The sequence below is a fragment of the Cataglyphis hispanica genome, chromosome 12, assembly GCF_021464435.1.
Source record: "Cataglyphis hispanica isolate Lineage 1 chromosome 12, ULB_Chis1_1.0, whole genome shotgun sequence".
In the NCBI taxonomy this organism is placed as follows: Eukaryota; Metazoa; Arthropoda; class Insecta; order Hymenoptera; family Formicidae; genus Cataglyphis; species Cataglyphis hispanica.
Window position 1 is genome coordinate 7,169,248 of NC_065965.1, and position 16,350 is coordinate 7,185,597.

Sequence of the window (16,350 nt, forward strand, 5' to 3'; positions counted from 1 at the left end):
CTACGTCATTCGATGCAGTGCGCATAATGAAGCCAGTCTCGGCTTACGCTTTCAACACAGTCGACTACTGATCATACGCAACACGTTATAATTATAAACGCTTTCATCGGTAACATGCGACACAGTAACGGTTGAAATGAGATTCGCTCAATCGACACCGACAATCACATTTGACAATCGCGAGAATCTCAAGAAATGTCTCTCTTGGCGCGATAAAGGCGCGATATCGAATATGCGAACATTTGGCTAGTCGACAAACCATATGCATTGCGCAGTTGGCATAAGAAAAAGAACTTGAAAATCAAGATAAAAATATTGCTATCTTCAAAATATCAAAACAAAAATTTGCATTGATTTCATCCAACAGAATATTAGCGGAGCAAATTATATTTCCGATTCTCGAGACCGAAATTTAAAAATAATCTCGCCGTTTCGCGGCATATTCCCTGCACACATCGCGTAGCTCTTTATCAAGCCAAGTCTACTGAAATAGTTCGCGGGAACTTTTCTACTTGTATGTCGGGCATGCCGCAAATGCGAGGAGCGGGTATAAGGGGGTCGAAGCAACACGTGGCAGCGTCGGGGCGCGTAGACGCGGTGGCTCGACTGTAAAGTGGAATCCGCAATCCGCGTGATCAATGTCACACGATTTGCGAAATCGCATTTAAAAGGTGTGTAAATGTGTGTGAGAAAGAGGATAGAAAAATAATAGTCATATAAATGTGTGTGACAATAGTAATAATCATGCAATGATAAAAAATGCTTATTTGTGTGTAGAGAGATAGCTCGGCAAGAGTAAAAAAAAATATAAATAAAAGCGAATAGGCGAAACATAACTATAGCGAGAGATAATAATGAAGAAAATATATAATTGCGTATAATGAAAGAAATATATATTGATATAAATATAGGAAAATTTTCGAGACATAAAATCCATCGTTATGCGGTCGACAAGCTTCGTTGTGGCATTTACGAATGCCAGCACCGAAGCTTGTGCCCCTATAATTCCTCTTAATCACACGAGGATTGATATTTGTCACCGTTATATAGCAATCCACTTGATGTATGACGTAATCATTCCTCTTGCTCTCATATACGATTCTTCTGGAAATTATGTGTGCACAGAGAGATGAAACGATGTATTCTATCTACAGTCGAAGCATGTCAAATTTTTCCATAACAAGTAGAATGTTCTTTTCAAATATGTTATCCTTGTTCCATCTGTCAGATCTTTCAGAGATAAATGTCTTGCTGCGAATCATATTTTTGTACAATAAGCTAAATTTCCGAGTCTCTCGAAAGTAAAAAAATCTATCATTCTCCGAAACGTCTGAAAAATAAATCGCGAGCTAAATTTCGAAAATATTCCTTAGAATCCAAAGTTTCGAACTCTAGTGCAATTTAATTAAATAAAAGAAAAAAATCACGATTCAAACAATTAAAGATAATTAAGAAATAAAATTTCCTCGCGTCAATAACGTGAGAGTGTCTTGTTATCTCAGGAATACTGAATATATATATATATATATATATATATATATATATATATATATATATATATATATATATATATATATATGCATGCGTACATATGTCTATTGATGAAACGCTCGCACGCGCATCCTCGCATCCTCGCCGGGACCGTTCCTGGGAAAAGGTCAGACAGTCAGAGGCTAACCTAGTGACTGGAATTAGGTCAACCCCTGACGGGGACCGTACCCCACTTTCCCAACACGCGGAAGAGTCCACGTTACTACTGATTCAGGTCAGGTTGCAAGGTTTCCGGCTCTATGTTATTTCGATCGGAAGAGTCAAATCGCTCAGTCGATGCAAGATAATAGCTATCATTTTTCAGACACACGGTTACTTTAGAAGCATCTCTTGAGAAGCGTACAGGCGACCGAGATAATTGTAACATCGAGATAAATATGATGATAATATTTTTCCATGATACGTTTAATTTTTCATAACTTCTTACTTGCCTAGTAAGAGAGTATAATTTAATGAAAAACTCGAGAAAATTATAAAGTTGGGGAAAACAAAAATTTTAATTAATTTTGTCACTTAAAAAGAAAGTTGGAACACTGTTATCGCTAAACTCTTTAATTGCATCGTGTGCAATCTACGTTCAAAATTGGACGATCCCATTTCGGGATGATGCGTTAGATGATGCATCGATTAGTGGGCATACTGAGCGAAAATCCTTGGACGATCGGAACAACCGGAAGGTCGTCCTTGGTCCTTCCTTCTCGCGCAAAATTCATCCTTTAATGTCGCTCAAGATCGATAAGCGCGCCTCTATATCTATTGCCCACACAGATGAGAGTAAAAGCTGATTATCTCGGATCGATTCGCCATCCCGCACCTCCTTTCGTCTTTGCGATCCTAATTCTCTCTTCACGCTTCCTGTATTCCGACAGTATTCCTGAGATAACAAGACACTCTCACGTCATTGACGCGAGGAAATTTTATTTCTTAATTATCTTTAATTGTTTGAATCGTGATTTTTTTCTTTTATTTAATTAAATTGCACTAGAGTTCGAAACTTTGGATTCTAAGGAATATTTTCGAAATTTAGCTCGCGATTTATTTTTCAGACGTTTCGGAGAATGATAGATTTTTTTACTTTCGAGAGACTCGGAAATTTAGCTTATTGTACAAAAATATGATTCGCAGCAAGACATTTATCTCTGAAAGATCTGACAGATGGAACAAGGATAACATATTTGAAAAGAACATTCTACTTGTTATGGAAAAATTTGACATGCTTCGACTGTAGATAGAATACATCGTTTCATCTCTCTGTGCACACATAATGTGTATATATATATATATATATACATATATATATATATACACACGCATTTCTTCGTACCCTCAAATCTGTCAGCGGAAGAACAATCAAAGGCGCACGTGAGATAGAATGATCAACTCTCTTTGTTGGACCTTACATTCTCTTGAAATTTGCCGTTATATAAAGCTTCCGTGTGTCTCACGAATATGGTCCATACAAGTTTTAAAATCGTACTGAAATACAAATCTTCAAATGACCATATGAGCGTATAATTTATTTTATTTTAAAAAGTACAGCCATCTTATATCTGTCACAATTTTTCATATAATTTAATGATATATTATTTTACGGCGAATTAATAAATTACAATGCAACCTCTTTTCAAAAAACAATTTTTCATACGACTCGATAAACGATGAGATCCAACACGTGCGAACATCGAAATTAATATAGAATCGAAAATTGCTAATGAATATAGATCGCGTAGTAAACGCGTTGGTAGGTAGGTGCAGCACGTGGGAAGTGTTCGCCAAGCAGGTGTGGGCAGATTCCGAGGGGATAAACGAAACTGGGTTACCCCTGGGAACCGGACGGAGCCTGGAGCTCGCATCCGGGTAGGAGAGCCTGTGAGGGTGTTGCCGGCGACTCGGTAAAAGACCCACACATTGGTATCGGACAAGAAAATTACCTGCGTATAAGAGCGCCTTCCTTGCGTTCGCGCACGCGCGATTCTTCAATTAATCATCTTCCGGGCGACCTTTCACGTTATATACCGTATATTTTTCACATTCTCGCGGTAAATAAAAGTTCCGTAAAATCTCTTTTCGATTATACTACATTTCGAAGTAATAAAATAATTTGTAAAATAATAATGCTAGCCTGTCTTCTCCTATTTCATGCGCGCGTGTATAATAAGACGAATTATTAGTGCATCTAGTTTATACGACTGCGATTGTGAATCTTCAGAGAGCAGATTTATTAAAATAAAACGAGGTTCGATTCCAAGCACGAGATTATTTATTTTAATGTACCGTAATTGAGTATCTCAGGCTGGCTCCCCTTTTGCAACGAATGACGTTGGCATCGGTTTAAATGCTCATGATTAGATGTAGAGTCGTTGTATCGTTTGCGAACGTTATTATAACGCAATGTTGTTTAATACCTTACTAATATCTTTATAACGCTCTTAATCATGCTTTTTAAAATGTCGTAATTTAATAATATGACTTTTAACGTTTATCATTATTGATATACATGTATACTGCAAAAATATTTTCATACGAAATAGTGTTTTATATGATATGCAAATTTTAATTATTTTTCATTCTATAAGTAAAATTAATTCTTGTAAATAGAATCTCTCAGAATACTACTAATATCTTAGATTTTAGTAAGTAGGGATAAACGTTACTCTAGACACTGCCGTTAAGAAACGGGTTACTTAATATTAAACAACATGCTATAATTTAAATAAATATATCATTAATAAATGTAATAAGAGCTGCATGTAAAATCTTTTTTCAAGCGCGATAAATATTCATGAGCAACGATTCCCCGAAAGAGTTTGGAAAAGATTTTAAATATAGAACAGCCACGGAAAGTAAATCAGCTGTTGATAAACAGAACAACGCGGAGCGATTACGTAATGCATGCGTTACGATGATGATTATAGCTCTTTTCCTCATTTGTATGTGTATTATATATTCGCAACACTGTAAAGTACAAGGTTACGGGAGAAAACGCGCCAATGCAGCGATGTGCATCGCGATGCATTTTACGGGTCAGCGCAGCTAATGTAGCCTGTAAATATGCTTTAGTGAAAAAACCATTTTCTCGCTTGAATCCATCACATTATTAATGTAAAGAGACTAAAGCGAGAGATTTCAGGACATATTAGGTATAAGAATTAACTTCTTTACAACTTATACATGCATATATCGCGCGGCGCTTTCACATTACATGTACTGTTTTAAAAAATGTCACGCGGTGCGATCAATAGAAAATTGTAAATTATATTTAAATTTTACTTGCGATGCGCGCGTATATATATATATATATATATATATATATATATATATCTTCCAAAACTAATATAAAATCTTGACATTACATAAGTCATTTTATAACGCCGTTTAGTCACGATAACGTCAACCTGGTTGTCGGGAAGGCAGCCAAATTAAACGAGATCGCCTGGCACGATTAAATAGAGTCGCGAAAGGGTTAAAACCCGGATCGTTTTGAGACGCGCGTCGTTGCTCCGAATATATCGCAGACTAGCGAGTCTCGATGCGAGACTTTAGGTATATAAAATATCTACATCGTGCCAATAGCGCACACGCGCTCCCGCAAAACGCGTAGTGGAAGAGAAGGAAATGTTTTTGCACGTCGGATGCCAAAAATGCCGCGATTTCGGCCAGCGGAGATCTTACGTAACGCGGCAGACTTGCGTTACGTGTGACAGTTTTACCCGTCCGTCCGAGTTTTCTCGCTACGGCGCAACGTCGAATGACGTGGCGGTTAAATTTTCCGTCGTCGACTCGGCTTCGCCGATATATTATACGCCGCGGCTCCCAGCGCGGTCCTAGCGACTGCTATCCGCGATATGAGGGAGAACCTAACGTGTTCGACCGTGGAACGGCGACCGATATGACTCATGAGGAAGAAAAGCCACCAGGCAGCCGTGTTACGCGTTATGAATATAATTTAGTAGCGGCGCAATCAGAATGCGCACAATGCTTTGAAAAAAGTGACGCATAATTCAAGATTTAAATTTCGCATTTATAAAATTTTTAAATCATATTCAAGACTAAATTATATTCGTCATAAATAATTGACATGATTTTGACCGAGACCGAATATATCTGCATTATTTAAATAGCGAATAAAGTTTTCACATTTTTAAGCATGTATATAAAAAAATTGCAAAAAATCTAATGAAAAATCAGGAGGCCGCGAGATAGAACTTGGTAAACTCGACGGAGCCCGGAGGAGATTCTTCTAAGCTCGAGCGTCAGCTGATTGGTCGTTCCGGCGTCAGCTGATTTTGACAACCCGGACGACCTTGCGCGTCCTAGTCGAGGTATCGACCAATCGCCAAGCGTTGCAGCGTGCGCACGCGTCTACACTAATCCTGATCAGCTGACTCTCGTGGAGCCCGCATCTTCAACGCGATAAATTTACGCTACAGGTTCTCTGCGACGTGTCAACAGTTTGAAGTAATCCCCTCGGACAAAGACTCGAATAAAATCAAGATCAAGTAGAAAAGAGAAACTCTCCTTGATAAAATGACATTGAGCGCACTCTTTAAAATTTACAACATTCATGTTAGATTTTTCAATATTTCGAAAATGATATTAATAGAAGCTTATATTTCGCGCAAGCAAAGCTCTCTAGTGATGCAAATATGCGATCCACTTTTTTATGCCAACAAAAACTTAAATAATGATATACCTATGACGATTCAAAGACTGTCTCAAAAGTCAATGAGAACATATCGATTGCATAATTGATTCTCGACTTTTAAATTTCTTTAAAAGCGGACCGCGACATGATGCGTACCTGCGCGTATGTACCGACGTTGCCGGGATATTAACTATATTCATTCCGGGGTCTCGAGCTGCTTCGATCAATAATTCGTTCCCCAGCTGTCACGCCCCTCGCAGACGAACGATCGAGTAAACGAGCGAGCGCGGTACCAACAAAAACTACGCGCTAACTCATGGCGCGACACTGTAATGTTTTTTTCCAACATCGAAACTTGTCATCGAACATTCATTGCCGGCAAATTCTAACTCAGATTATATTGCTTCCAATAATTATTTTTAAAAGCTAATCTATGCGAGATTCGAAGAGAACGGTTGATGTTTACACGATAATAAATGCTTTTTTTTTTTATAAATCTATAAATAATCTTATTCTTGTACATAGATCGAGAAATTTGACAAGTGACGCAGTTTCTTTCAGATTGCTGACGATAATATCTTCAATCGGATAGCAGACATTTTGAACTATATTCAAGGAACATTCTTCGCCTTATCTTTGAATATCAATGAATTTTCTTTTTCTTTTTCGATATCCCGACGAATGATGTAAAATTTTAAAAGACATCCGATAATGATACTTGCCGATCTAAACTCGCCGCTTTTTTCAAACATTACTCTCTCTCTTTTTCTCGCAATAGACTCGATGTTTGCCAGCCGGGTAACGGGTTGCCAACGCCCTCAGAAAACTGAGATACCACCAGCTGTGTTCACCCGCTTCATTATCTACCGAGTGAACGCAGAGTGGCTCCCTGTCCTCCGAAAGCTCGTTCCGCTGATCTCTCGTACGTGCCGGCTCTTACCGACCGGATAATGGCCGGATGTAATCGTCACGCGGTGCCCCACGTCGCGAATCACACAACGCTTATCTAAACGCGAAACGTCGTATTGTCTCCGTTATACCAAGCGCACACGCAAATCTAACATCTCGTTATCGATCGAGCTCTTAACGTCCTCCCGCATCATATGATACATCTCTGATTATGCGAGAGAGCCCAGAAATTAACTCTAGCACGAAACCGGAGATTATAAAATGTCTAATTATTTATATCTCCAATGAATAATTTTTCCCCCACTTTCCGATTAATGTGATGTTTTTAAAGTAATTTAGGGAAAAAAAATAATACACATATATATTTAATATATGTATATATTATTATCGGTATAAATACTTTTAATGCACAAATGTCTTAATAATTATTTTTCCACTGAAGAATTGATAAAAAAATATAATGGCTAAATGCCTGCAGCTTATTGATACAATTGTTATAGCTATTTGAATGCCAAATACCATAAAAAATAATAACGTTCGTCTCGTATCTGCGATGAAACAATTATTTGAAAAACGTAAGAGTAGAGGAATAAGAAACTATTGTAGTAATTACCGTGCATCATTAATCAACATTTGATGCAGCGCAGACTCGCGTCTGATTACACATGACGTATTCTACTTGCGTAACCTTGAGGCATGGCACGGAAGCGACCGAGAAGAATACGTCTTGATTCTGTCTCTGACGCATTTACAGGCTTAAAAATGTATCGAGTACGCGCTAATGTATGTCCAATAATTTGATAGCTGTATTTTTTTTTTTTTAATTATCAAATCACGAATCCACTAAAAATTTTGGTAAATTTCACATTCCGCAGAGATTCAATATCGAGATCTAATCAATAAAGTTGAGATTGTGAATAAATTAATAAAGTGCAAAGGCAAGGTATAGAAAGCAGAGGAAGCAGGCGTAGAATGTCACAAAAGTAAAGAGAGATTTGGTACATGTAACCTATCACGTGCATCTTCTCATCTTATAGAATATCCGACGATTCCTCAACAGACACGAGAATTACTCCCTACTTGTCAGATTATATTGTACGATATAAAAATTCTCTGCCAACACCCTAAATTACATCATACGAGACTTTCAGCTAGGATGAAGGCTGCGACGAGGAAATAATACATAATTAAGTGGTTGAACGATTTGAGAGCAACGTTATTGAGAGGAACGTTACGGAATGACGTCTCGCGTTCGATAAAAACAGACCTCGCACTGTCGATTTAAAGCACCTCGCGGATTCGAGAATATATATACCGCGCGCTATATTATCTCTCTCTTATCGTGGCGACGTTTACGACGTTGCGTTCTATCTTTAATAGCGTCACGGAAAAGCGCGGCATATGTGTGTGTGTGTTTTGCACGCACCAGTGGCACAACCTGCGGCGAAACCGATGCGACGCGATGCCACGGCCACGTTCCAAGGTCAACGTGATAAGTCGGTCAAAGCGCGGGGTTATCGTGTAATTCGCTCGACGCGTTTGTTAAATGGAAAATCTATCACTCGCACACAACCTTTTCGTTTGCCCCGTCTTTTTGACCAGACAGCAATTTTGAGTCGCGAAAATTTTGCTGGGAAAAAAAAAGAGAAAATTTTAAATTTTATCCCTCACATAATACGGCGTGAATATAAATTTAGTATTGCCTTTATATAAACTCTCTTTTTCTTGAATATATTATATATTTATAATTTTATAATTATTTTTTTACGATTGTCACTTTATTAGTTTCGTTCCGTTTATTAAAGACACATTATTAAGATTAATATTTTTAATTGACAACATTTATATGATTCTCTCGTTTGGCAGGCGCGTTTATTTATCGATAGAAATATACGAATAATCAGACACATAGAACTGCGCGTTTGAAAAAAAAATGTGGGTCCATAGTTCATGAATGACGAAGCTAAAAATGGCCCACCCGATGACGCACTATTTCGGCGTACTCGGGCCAATCGTGCCAAGGTTTGGACAATTGCGTATCAAATAATTTGCGCAACAACCGTAACTTTTACCATCTCATTGCTCTATTCCATCTATATTATTTCTTGAAATGTAATTTTCTTTCTGATTTTTTCTCACAATTTATTATTCGATAAAACCAAACATATATCTCGAAGACACTTGGCATACGTTCAACTATTTTCTTATACGCGGCATCATATTTATATTGTTATTATTTATGTTGTCAATCAAGAGAACAAAAAAAAAAATAATTGATATACGTACAATATTCTTACATTTCGCCATCGTCTGCTAATTGCATAAGAATGATTATCGCGTCGTAAACAATGTTGATAGAATCTCGCCTTCGGTCAAGAGACCTTTGTTTAGAGCGATAACTGACGAGAGCCAATTTCTCTACGAGCGGCGCAGAAAGTTGTTTTCGGAAGCTCACAAAGCAAATTTCATTGAGAGCGCTTGGAAACGAGCCAATAGGAAATCACACAGCAGAAAGTCTGTCGCACGTCGATCGCGATGTATGTTTCAACAACGTCACGCATCGTGACGCGTGTGTCGTATGTGTACACCCGATATATATCAGGCCCCACCGTAGTTGCGTATCCGAGCAGAATCAAGGAGAATGCTTAGATAACCGGCACCAATGATATTTTCGTTTGTTTAAAATGATTTTCGAACGATAGATAAACAGTTCGTATGACATTTTGATATTTTGTGCGTATATAAAAAAATTTAGCATATATTCGTTATCACATTTTATTTTATCTTGCTTCTGCTTAGATAGAAAATATAGATTTGTATTTACATCGCACAATTTTTAGACACTGCAACGAGCAGGGACTTGCATACAAATGTATTCTTATTTATTTTTAAATATTATATAAATGAAAGATTTTTTATCCCAAACAATCTATAATGTGTTAGAAAATATGAGATCTTTCGCAATATATATTGTTTAAATGAGAGCTTATAATATATTCACATATTTAAAAGCGAAAAATAATTTATGCCAACACTGTATAATTCAGATCACGTCATATTGTTATCAGATACCATAGCACCATAATAAGCTGTTTATCAATAGTTAGTCCAGCCTCATTTGATTATCTCTCGTTGCTTATCTTACGCACGCTTTGCAAACGAAGATATGAGATTTCAAGTCAATATCATCGTAATCACAGTGCCAAAAATTGTGGTATGTAAACGAGTTTTAAATCTCTCAGTCAGTAAAAAAAAAAAACATGAATTAAGATCAATCTGGGTGAATTCTTTCAATCTTACATTTTAGTCCCTTATAATTTTAATTTTTTTTTTTTAATTAATCATAAAATATACATTTATTAATTTTTTATATATTGTTAAGTAATCAATAATTTCATTGATTGTGCGAACAATAAATCAAAGCTGGAAGCTAGAAGACGAGTGAGAGACGAACACGTCTTTCTCCAAGATTGATCTTATGTATTTAATAAAAGAGATAATTATGTGTGGCTACTTACAATCGGCTGCTGGGTTCATTGCTAGCTTCATCGCCTTCGATTCGGTACACCTTGCCGGACATGACGTACTCGAAGCTATCCGCCCTGGAACCACCTTCCTGCTCTATAGGGTTCCATTCGTTACCATCTGGATATCCGTCCTCGCGTAATGTCGTCGCCAACACAAGACGGAACTTGTCACCTGAACACATAATGATATTTTGTTACACGCATGAATTATTTTATACCGAGTACGTTTGCTCGTTATGAATATTCTTTAATCGACATTTAATTGAAAATACTATTTTTAATTATACATGAAAAGAGTTATTGCCGGTATATGCTATTGAGAAAATTACAAAATATAACTATAAAAGTTAAAAGCCAATAAAATGGCTTTTTATTCTTTCGCAGAGATACGAGTAAATAGAAATAGATTTGCATTCTTTCCTTCTCGAACGCATTATGTCTTTTAAATGCAATTTTTGAGAAAGGAAAGAAAATTACGAAAAAAATAAGTCTCTTGTAACACCATAAGGAGGAAACGCGCGCGCGGATCGATGAGAGAAAAATGCATCGGTTCGTTACTTTAATGATAGGATATTATATCTACGTCGCAATACAACGGAATCGGCATACATTTGGAGACAGAATAATGTTGATGTTCTTCGAACGCGAAAAAAATTCCAACATGTCGTGCAATGACGGAATAGCCAGGTCCAATAATAGCGTTCACGTGAATTCATCGAAAACATACATCACTGCACGGTTGCATCAGACGCGCTGCATCTGTTTCGGATATTGCTGCTGGTTTTTGCAAACCGACGGATTCACTCTTTTCATCGCGCCGGCGATATTTCGATAAAGTATACGATAAAAAGATATACGATATTCGCGAGATGTATTTTGCATCTTGCACATCGCTGTACAAGTCGTTAAACTGTTATTATACTTGAAGCTCGAGATTGCGAGTTGCAAAATTTGATGAAAATAAAAGGAGATAGAATTTCCTTATCCTAATAAGATTTTTCATTTTCGATAATCTGATATTGACTTTAATTAGGCATTGATATACCGATTAATGAAAACTCGTGCTATTCGTAATTTCTTTCGTGTTTATTATATTCACATAACTTTTATTCATTTATCAATATAAAATGGTGCGCAAAAAATTATTTGTTTTTTTTTTTTTTTCAACTGTGCAATCTAGATTCGCTTGAAATTGATAAAATATTAACGCTCGCGAGATAAGATTTTTATGAAATTTTATGTGTAAAAATGGAAGTTTAAATTAAATTAATTTCAAGTTTCGAGCTGCAAAATTTGATTCAAATAACATAACAAAAATATCGATGATCGTGTAGTATTAAAAAAAGAACAAGATCGCCGGTTTAAACTATATTAAATTAATATCGTCAAATCAAATTGATTTAATGGAATTTACATTTCTCGATTTCGAATCAATACAATTACACATTCTGATTATCAAAGATAGACCTATTGTGCATGAAATACGCTTTTAATGTCAAAGTGCAATACAATTTACTTGACTAACACTACTTGATATTAAATTAGTTGCGCAAATTAGACTCGAGATCGATACCGAAAAGGAAGAAACAGGACATAAAGGTGAGAGATGCAATGTATAAGAGAACGGAAACAGGACTACCGGAGGAAGGAGGTCGCAATGTATAGAGCAAAATTGGAGCAACTAAGGAAACGGAAAATCTTGAAAAAAATTATGCTCGAAGCAACAAATATTATACAGTATACTTATTTCATGCATATTTTACAGGCTTGTATTTAATAATAAGTCAATTAATTTTTTGCTTTTCGATACAAACTCGAACTCATAGTTTGATAAAATATTAATAAAATAATTAGTTTGAAAATAAAGTAATTGTACTACAACCAAGCAGTGCCCCATCAATCTCTTAAATTTGTTAATTTAAATACGCGGATTTTTATTATTAAATAAAAGATAATCCTCTCTTTCTCGCATTTGCACAAGAGGACCTTTTTAACTCGCTCATAAAGCAAATTACAACATAAATATGTGAAATTTTACGCACAATTAGCGCGATAAGAATCGTTCCCATATAATCCTGGATATGTAAAAAGACCCGGGACGCAAGGTCAAGGTTAAGTACACACCAAGGTAGGTATAGCGCGAGCTTTAATCGATATTACATCTCTCGTTGGCGCCGCCGCTGTCGCGAAAATCGCCATATACAACATATAGATAACGTCGAGCAAGTATTAGGATATTTGCGACAAAAATACAAATTTTAAACGAATAATAGATTAAAGCTTCTCGCTTCTAATCTATTGACACTCTTACTCATTACGTTATTCTTATATGTTAATTTTATTACATTTATTTATTTATGTATTTAACGTTCGTTACGTACTTATTTTGTGCTATATGAAATAATAAATTAGGCTATATCGTAATGCGAATTTCCACACTTTGTCGGGCGGTAATAAAAAAAAAAAAGATTTTTTGTACGTCGCAGATGGAAGGTGGAATTTGTCATTTGCGGTTATCAACGCGAATGGGAGAATCGGGAAAACCGGTCACAATTGATCTCGCCGCTCTCGACAGAGAGTAGACGAGTGTGTAAGCTGAGCTTACATCATAATGGTGCCACATCGTAACAGTGGCGGCTGTACTACTATAGATCATCTAGTCGTGCGTGGCGCGGTATATCTCGCGCTTAAATTAACCCTCATTCAACCGAAACGCCATGTCCGATGAATGAACGCACAAGCTTGGTATGTCAATGTAAAACTTTCAAAGATTCAAAGCGTGCGACGGATAGTAGTCACAAAATCTGTAGCTCGAGTCGCAATTTAAAGAAACGAAAAAAAGAAACGGGAGAAAAGGAATTTGTAGGAGACAAGATGCGTACTTTGTTCCTTTAGACGATTATAGGCCTTTCTAAGGCAATAAATGAAGAAAGAATAATTATAAATAATCAAAGATATATATATATATATATATATACTTTTAATAATTTTCCATAATTCACTAGAGTTATTGAACGCTTCACGCGATACGCAATACTGATTACGTGCAAAGTAGCCCAATGACTAATTCGGCCAATTAAGGATCGGTTAATGCGGAACCGGGAAGAGAAGCGCTAGCGAGCGAGCGCGATTGACGATGGTGACCTTGAGAGAATCGCGGTTCTCTCGCGCGAAAGGGAGGTGGGGGAGGGAGGACCCTCCCACGAAATCGATAACGCGTGACAGCGCGCGGACGACGACGTATATGTATACATATACACACGCTTGCGTCGGGGATGGGATCCCCGATACAACGAAGCGGCTTACCTCGCAGCGTCCGTCCGGGTCCTGTCCGAAATCCGCCGCCATCTTGGCCGGTGACGCCGCGTACCTCGGACCTCGGAGCGACTCGGCGCGGATCGGCGCAGTGCGCGCCGCCGGGTCGCTTCCGCGGATTGGATTCACCTGCGCGCCGCGTACGACCTTGCCGGCTCTCTTTTCCGCCCGAGCGAAGATTCACGGGACCACAAATCGACACTCTCTCTGCCGCGCACTAGCTATTGTCCTCTCCTCCTCCTCCTCCTCCTCCACCCCCTCCTCGTCTTTTCGTCGACGCCCACGCGCGTCTTTCTTGCGTTGTCGTCGAGCGACGTCGGCGTTGTAATCGGGAACGGACGAAGACAGAGAGAGAGAGAGAGAAAACTCGCTCGACATTTCCGCGATCCGACATTGCGCTTTTGAATTACGCGCGCGTCGTCGAATTCGTTCGGCGAAAGAAAAACTTCTTCAAAACGGCACTCACGGTGTCGCGCCTTCAAAATGTCCGCCCATCGAAGGTGAACAACGTCACACACATTCGAGCAGTTTGCAAACTCCGCAAGACTTATCAACGACACTTTAATGTTCGCGCAATATACGAAACTCGCTAGAATGCTCGACACGTAACTACCTCCTCCTTTCGTGTTGACAAAACAGAGGGAAAGAGATAGAGAAAGAGAGAGAGACGGTTATGCGCGAAACGGCGAAAGCGAAACAGCGAACGGTAGGCGAAACGAACGGGCACGGCGCGTTTTACTTTTTCCGTCGCGTCGTCGAGAAAGAGACAAGTTGACGTAAAGAGAGACGCACACGGCTACTCGCGAGGGAACGTACAAGCTGCCTTTCCTCTTCGAGGACGGACGAGTATCGCGCGCGCTTTGCGACCGACACGGCTACGACTACGAGTCGTGGCCGCTTTGACCTTGGCATTGAACTTGCGGGAGCCGCGCGGGACGAGGCGGAGGCGGAGGCGCGCGGCGGACAAACCTGCGCCTGACGGAAGGGAGCGCCAGAGTGGGGGGACGCAGCTGAGCTGGCGGAACGAGGGACTTGGTGAGCGGGCGGGCGGGCGGGGGAGGGGGGGAGATGGGAAGGGAAGTGAGAGGACGGGCGGATTGTGATGTAGCGGGAGGGAGATTGCGTCATCTCGCGCAAGCCTGAACGCCGCGCGTCAATACAGCGAGCGGAGACTCGCCTGCCTGGCCCTTTTAGACCAACCTTCCCTCACGTACATAGACACGTATATGTACATACATTTATATGTATGCATATATGTATATGCATGTACAATTGCCCCTATGTATTTATCTTTTTATATGTCAAACGTGAGCTGTCAAATATATATTATAAATGCGCGGACACGCGATTTTATCCAATTTAAGAATGTGTGATATGAATATAAAATATATTCTTTCGTGGAATATCATTGATCGCGATATACATATAGGAAATTATCTTTTTGCGATTGACTTCTTTATCTGGGCTTTATTAGGATTCGAAAACTTCCGGATTTATTTAAATATAAGATAAATTATGTATAATGTGATGTAAAACATGTCTAATTCATGACGGAAATATGCGTTTCAGAATCAACTTTAAATTATCATGTTATAAACTTGCTCAAAACTTGCAAAATTATTTTGCAATATGATTTGCAGACATATATGAGCTAAATGCCGAGTATCGTAAATATTCGATCTATATAATCGATAGTTTCTGTTTGGAGGTGACCAACTTGGTGGAGCCTGGCACGGGAAACGAAACGACTTTTATCGTAAACCGCGATCCCGGATGAGATAGTAGTTTAACCAAAATAAAGCACACTGCCGCCCTTAGTTCGACCAAACTTCACCAATCGCCGCAGACGCATCGGTAATCCAGAGGCGGAGCCAAGACACGAGACTCAAAGTCGGTCTCGGTCAGCTTGAGTTCCCATTGGTGAAGTTCAGAGACGAGGCAGCATTAATCGCGCTATTCTCCGGCGAGACGCAACGTGTTCGGTAAAGCAAGATGGCTAACCCGACAATAAATCGCACGTCATCGTGTTTTTGATACAAACCGAAAGAGCGAAAAGATGGTGGGTTAAAAAAAAAAAAGACTCTAAAAACCATTTTTCGAAGGACAAAAGGAATCAGCACAAGGGTGAATTGAAGAAGAAAAAGGGAATGTTTAATATCACTATCATATTTTACATATTACATGATTGTAAATTTATATTCAAGAAAGAAAAATGATCATTTTATTTTTCTATTCAAGATATACACGTATAGTGTCCAAGTTTCTTTTAAATAAAATTAAATTAAAAATAATTCTTTTAAATAAAATAAAAAACCTAAAAAGACTAGAAATAGATAAAAAATATATGTAATTTGTAATATACATATAAATAGAAATATTATAAATTATTATTATATATAAAAT

The 16,350-nt window shown here is 38.3% G+C and overlaps 1 protein-coding gene across 1 annotated transcript in view; it reads right to left on the bottom strand.

Moving 5' to 3' along the window:
* LOC126853788 (DNA-directed RNA polymerases I, II, and III subunit RPABC3) overlaps positions 1 to 16,350 on the bottom strand; it is a 50,811-nt gene that overhangs the window by 11,894 nt on the left and 22,567 nt on the right. Inside the window, exon 4 of the mRNA XM_050599857.1 lies at positions 10,624 to 10,804. Within this exon, the coding sequence (XP_050455814.1) occupies positions 10,624 to 10,804 (181 nt within the window). The remainder of the gene's footprint in view (positions 1 to 10,623; positions 10,805 to 16,350) is intronic.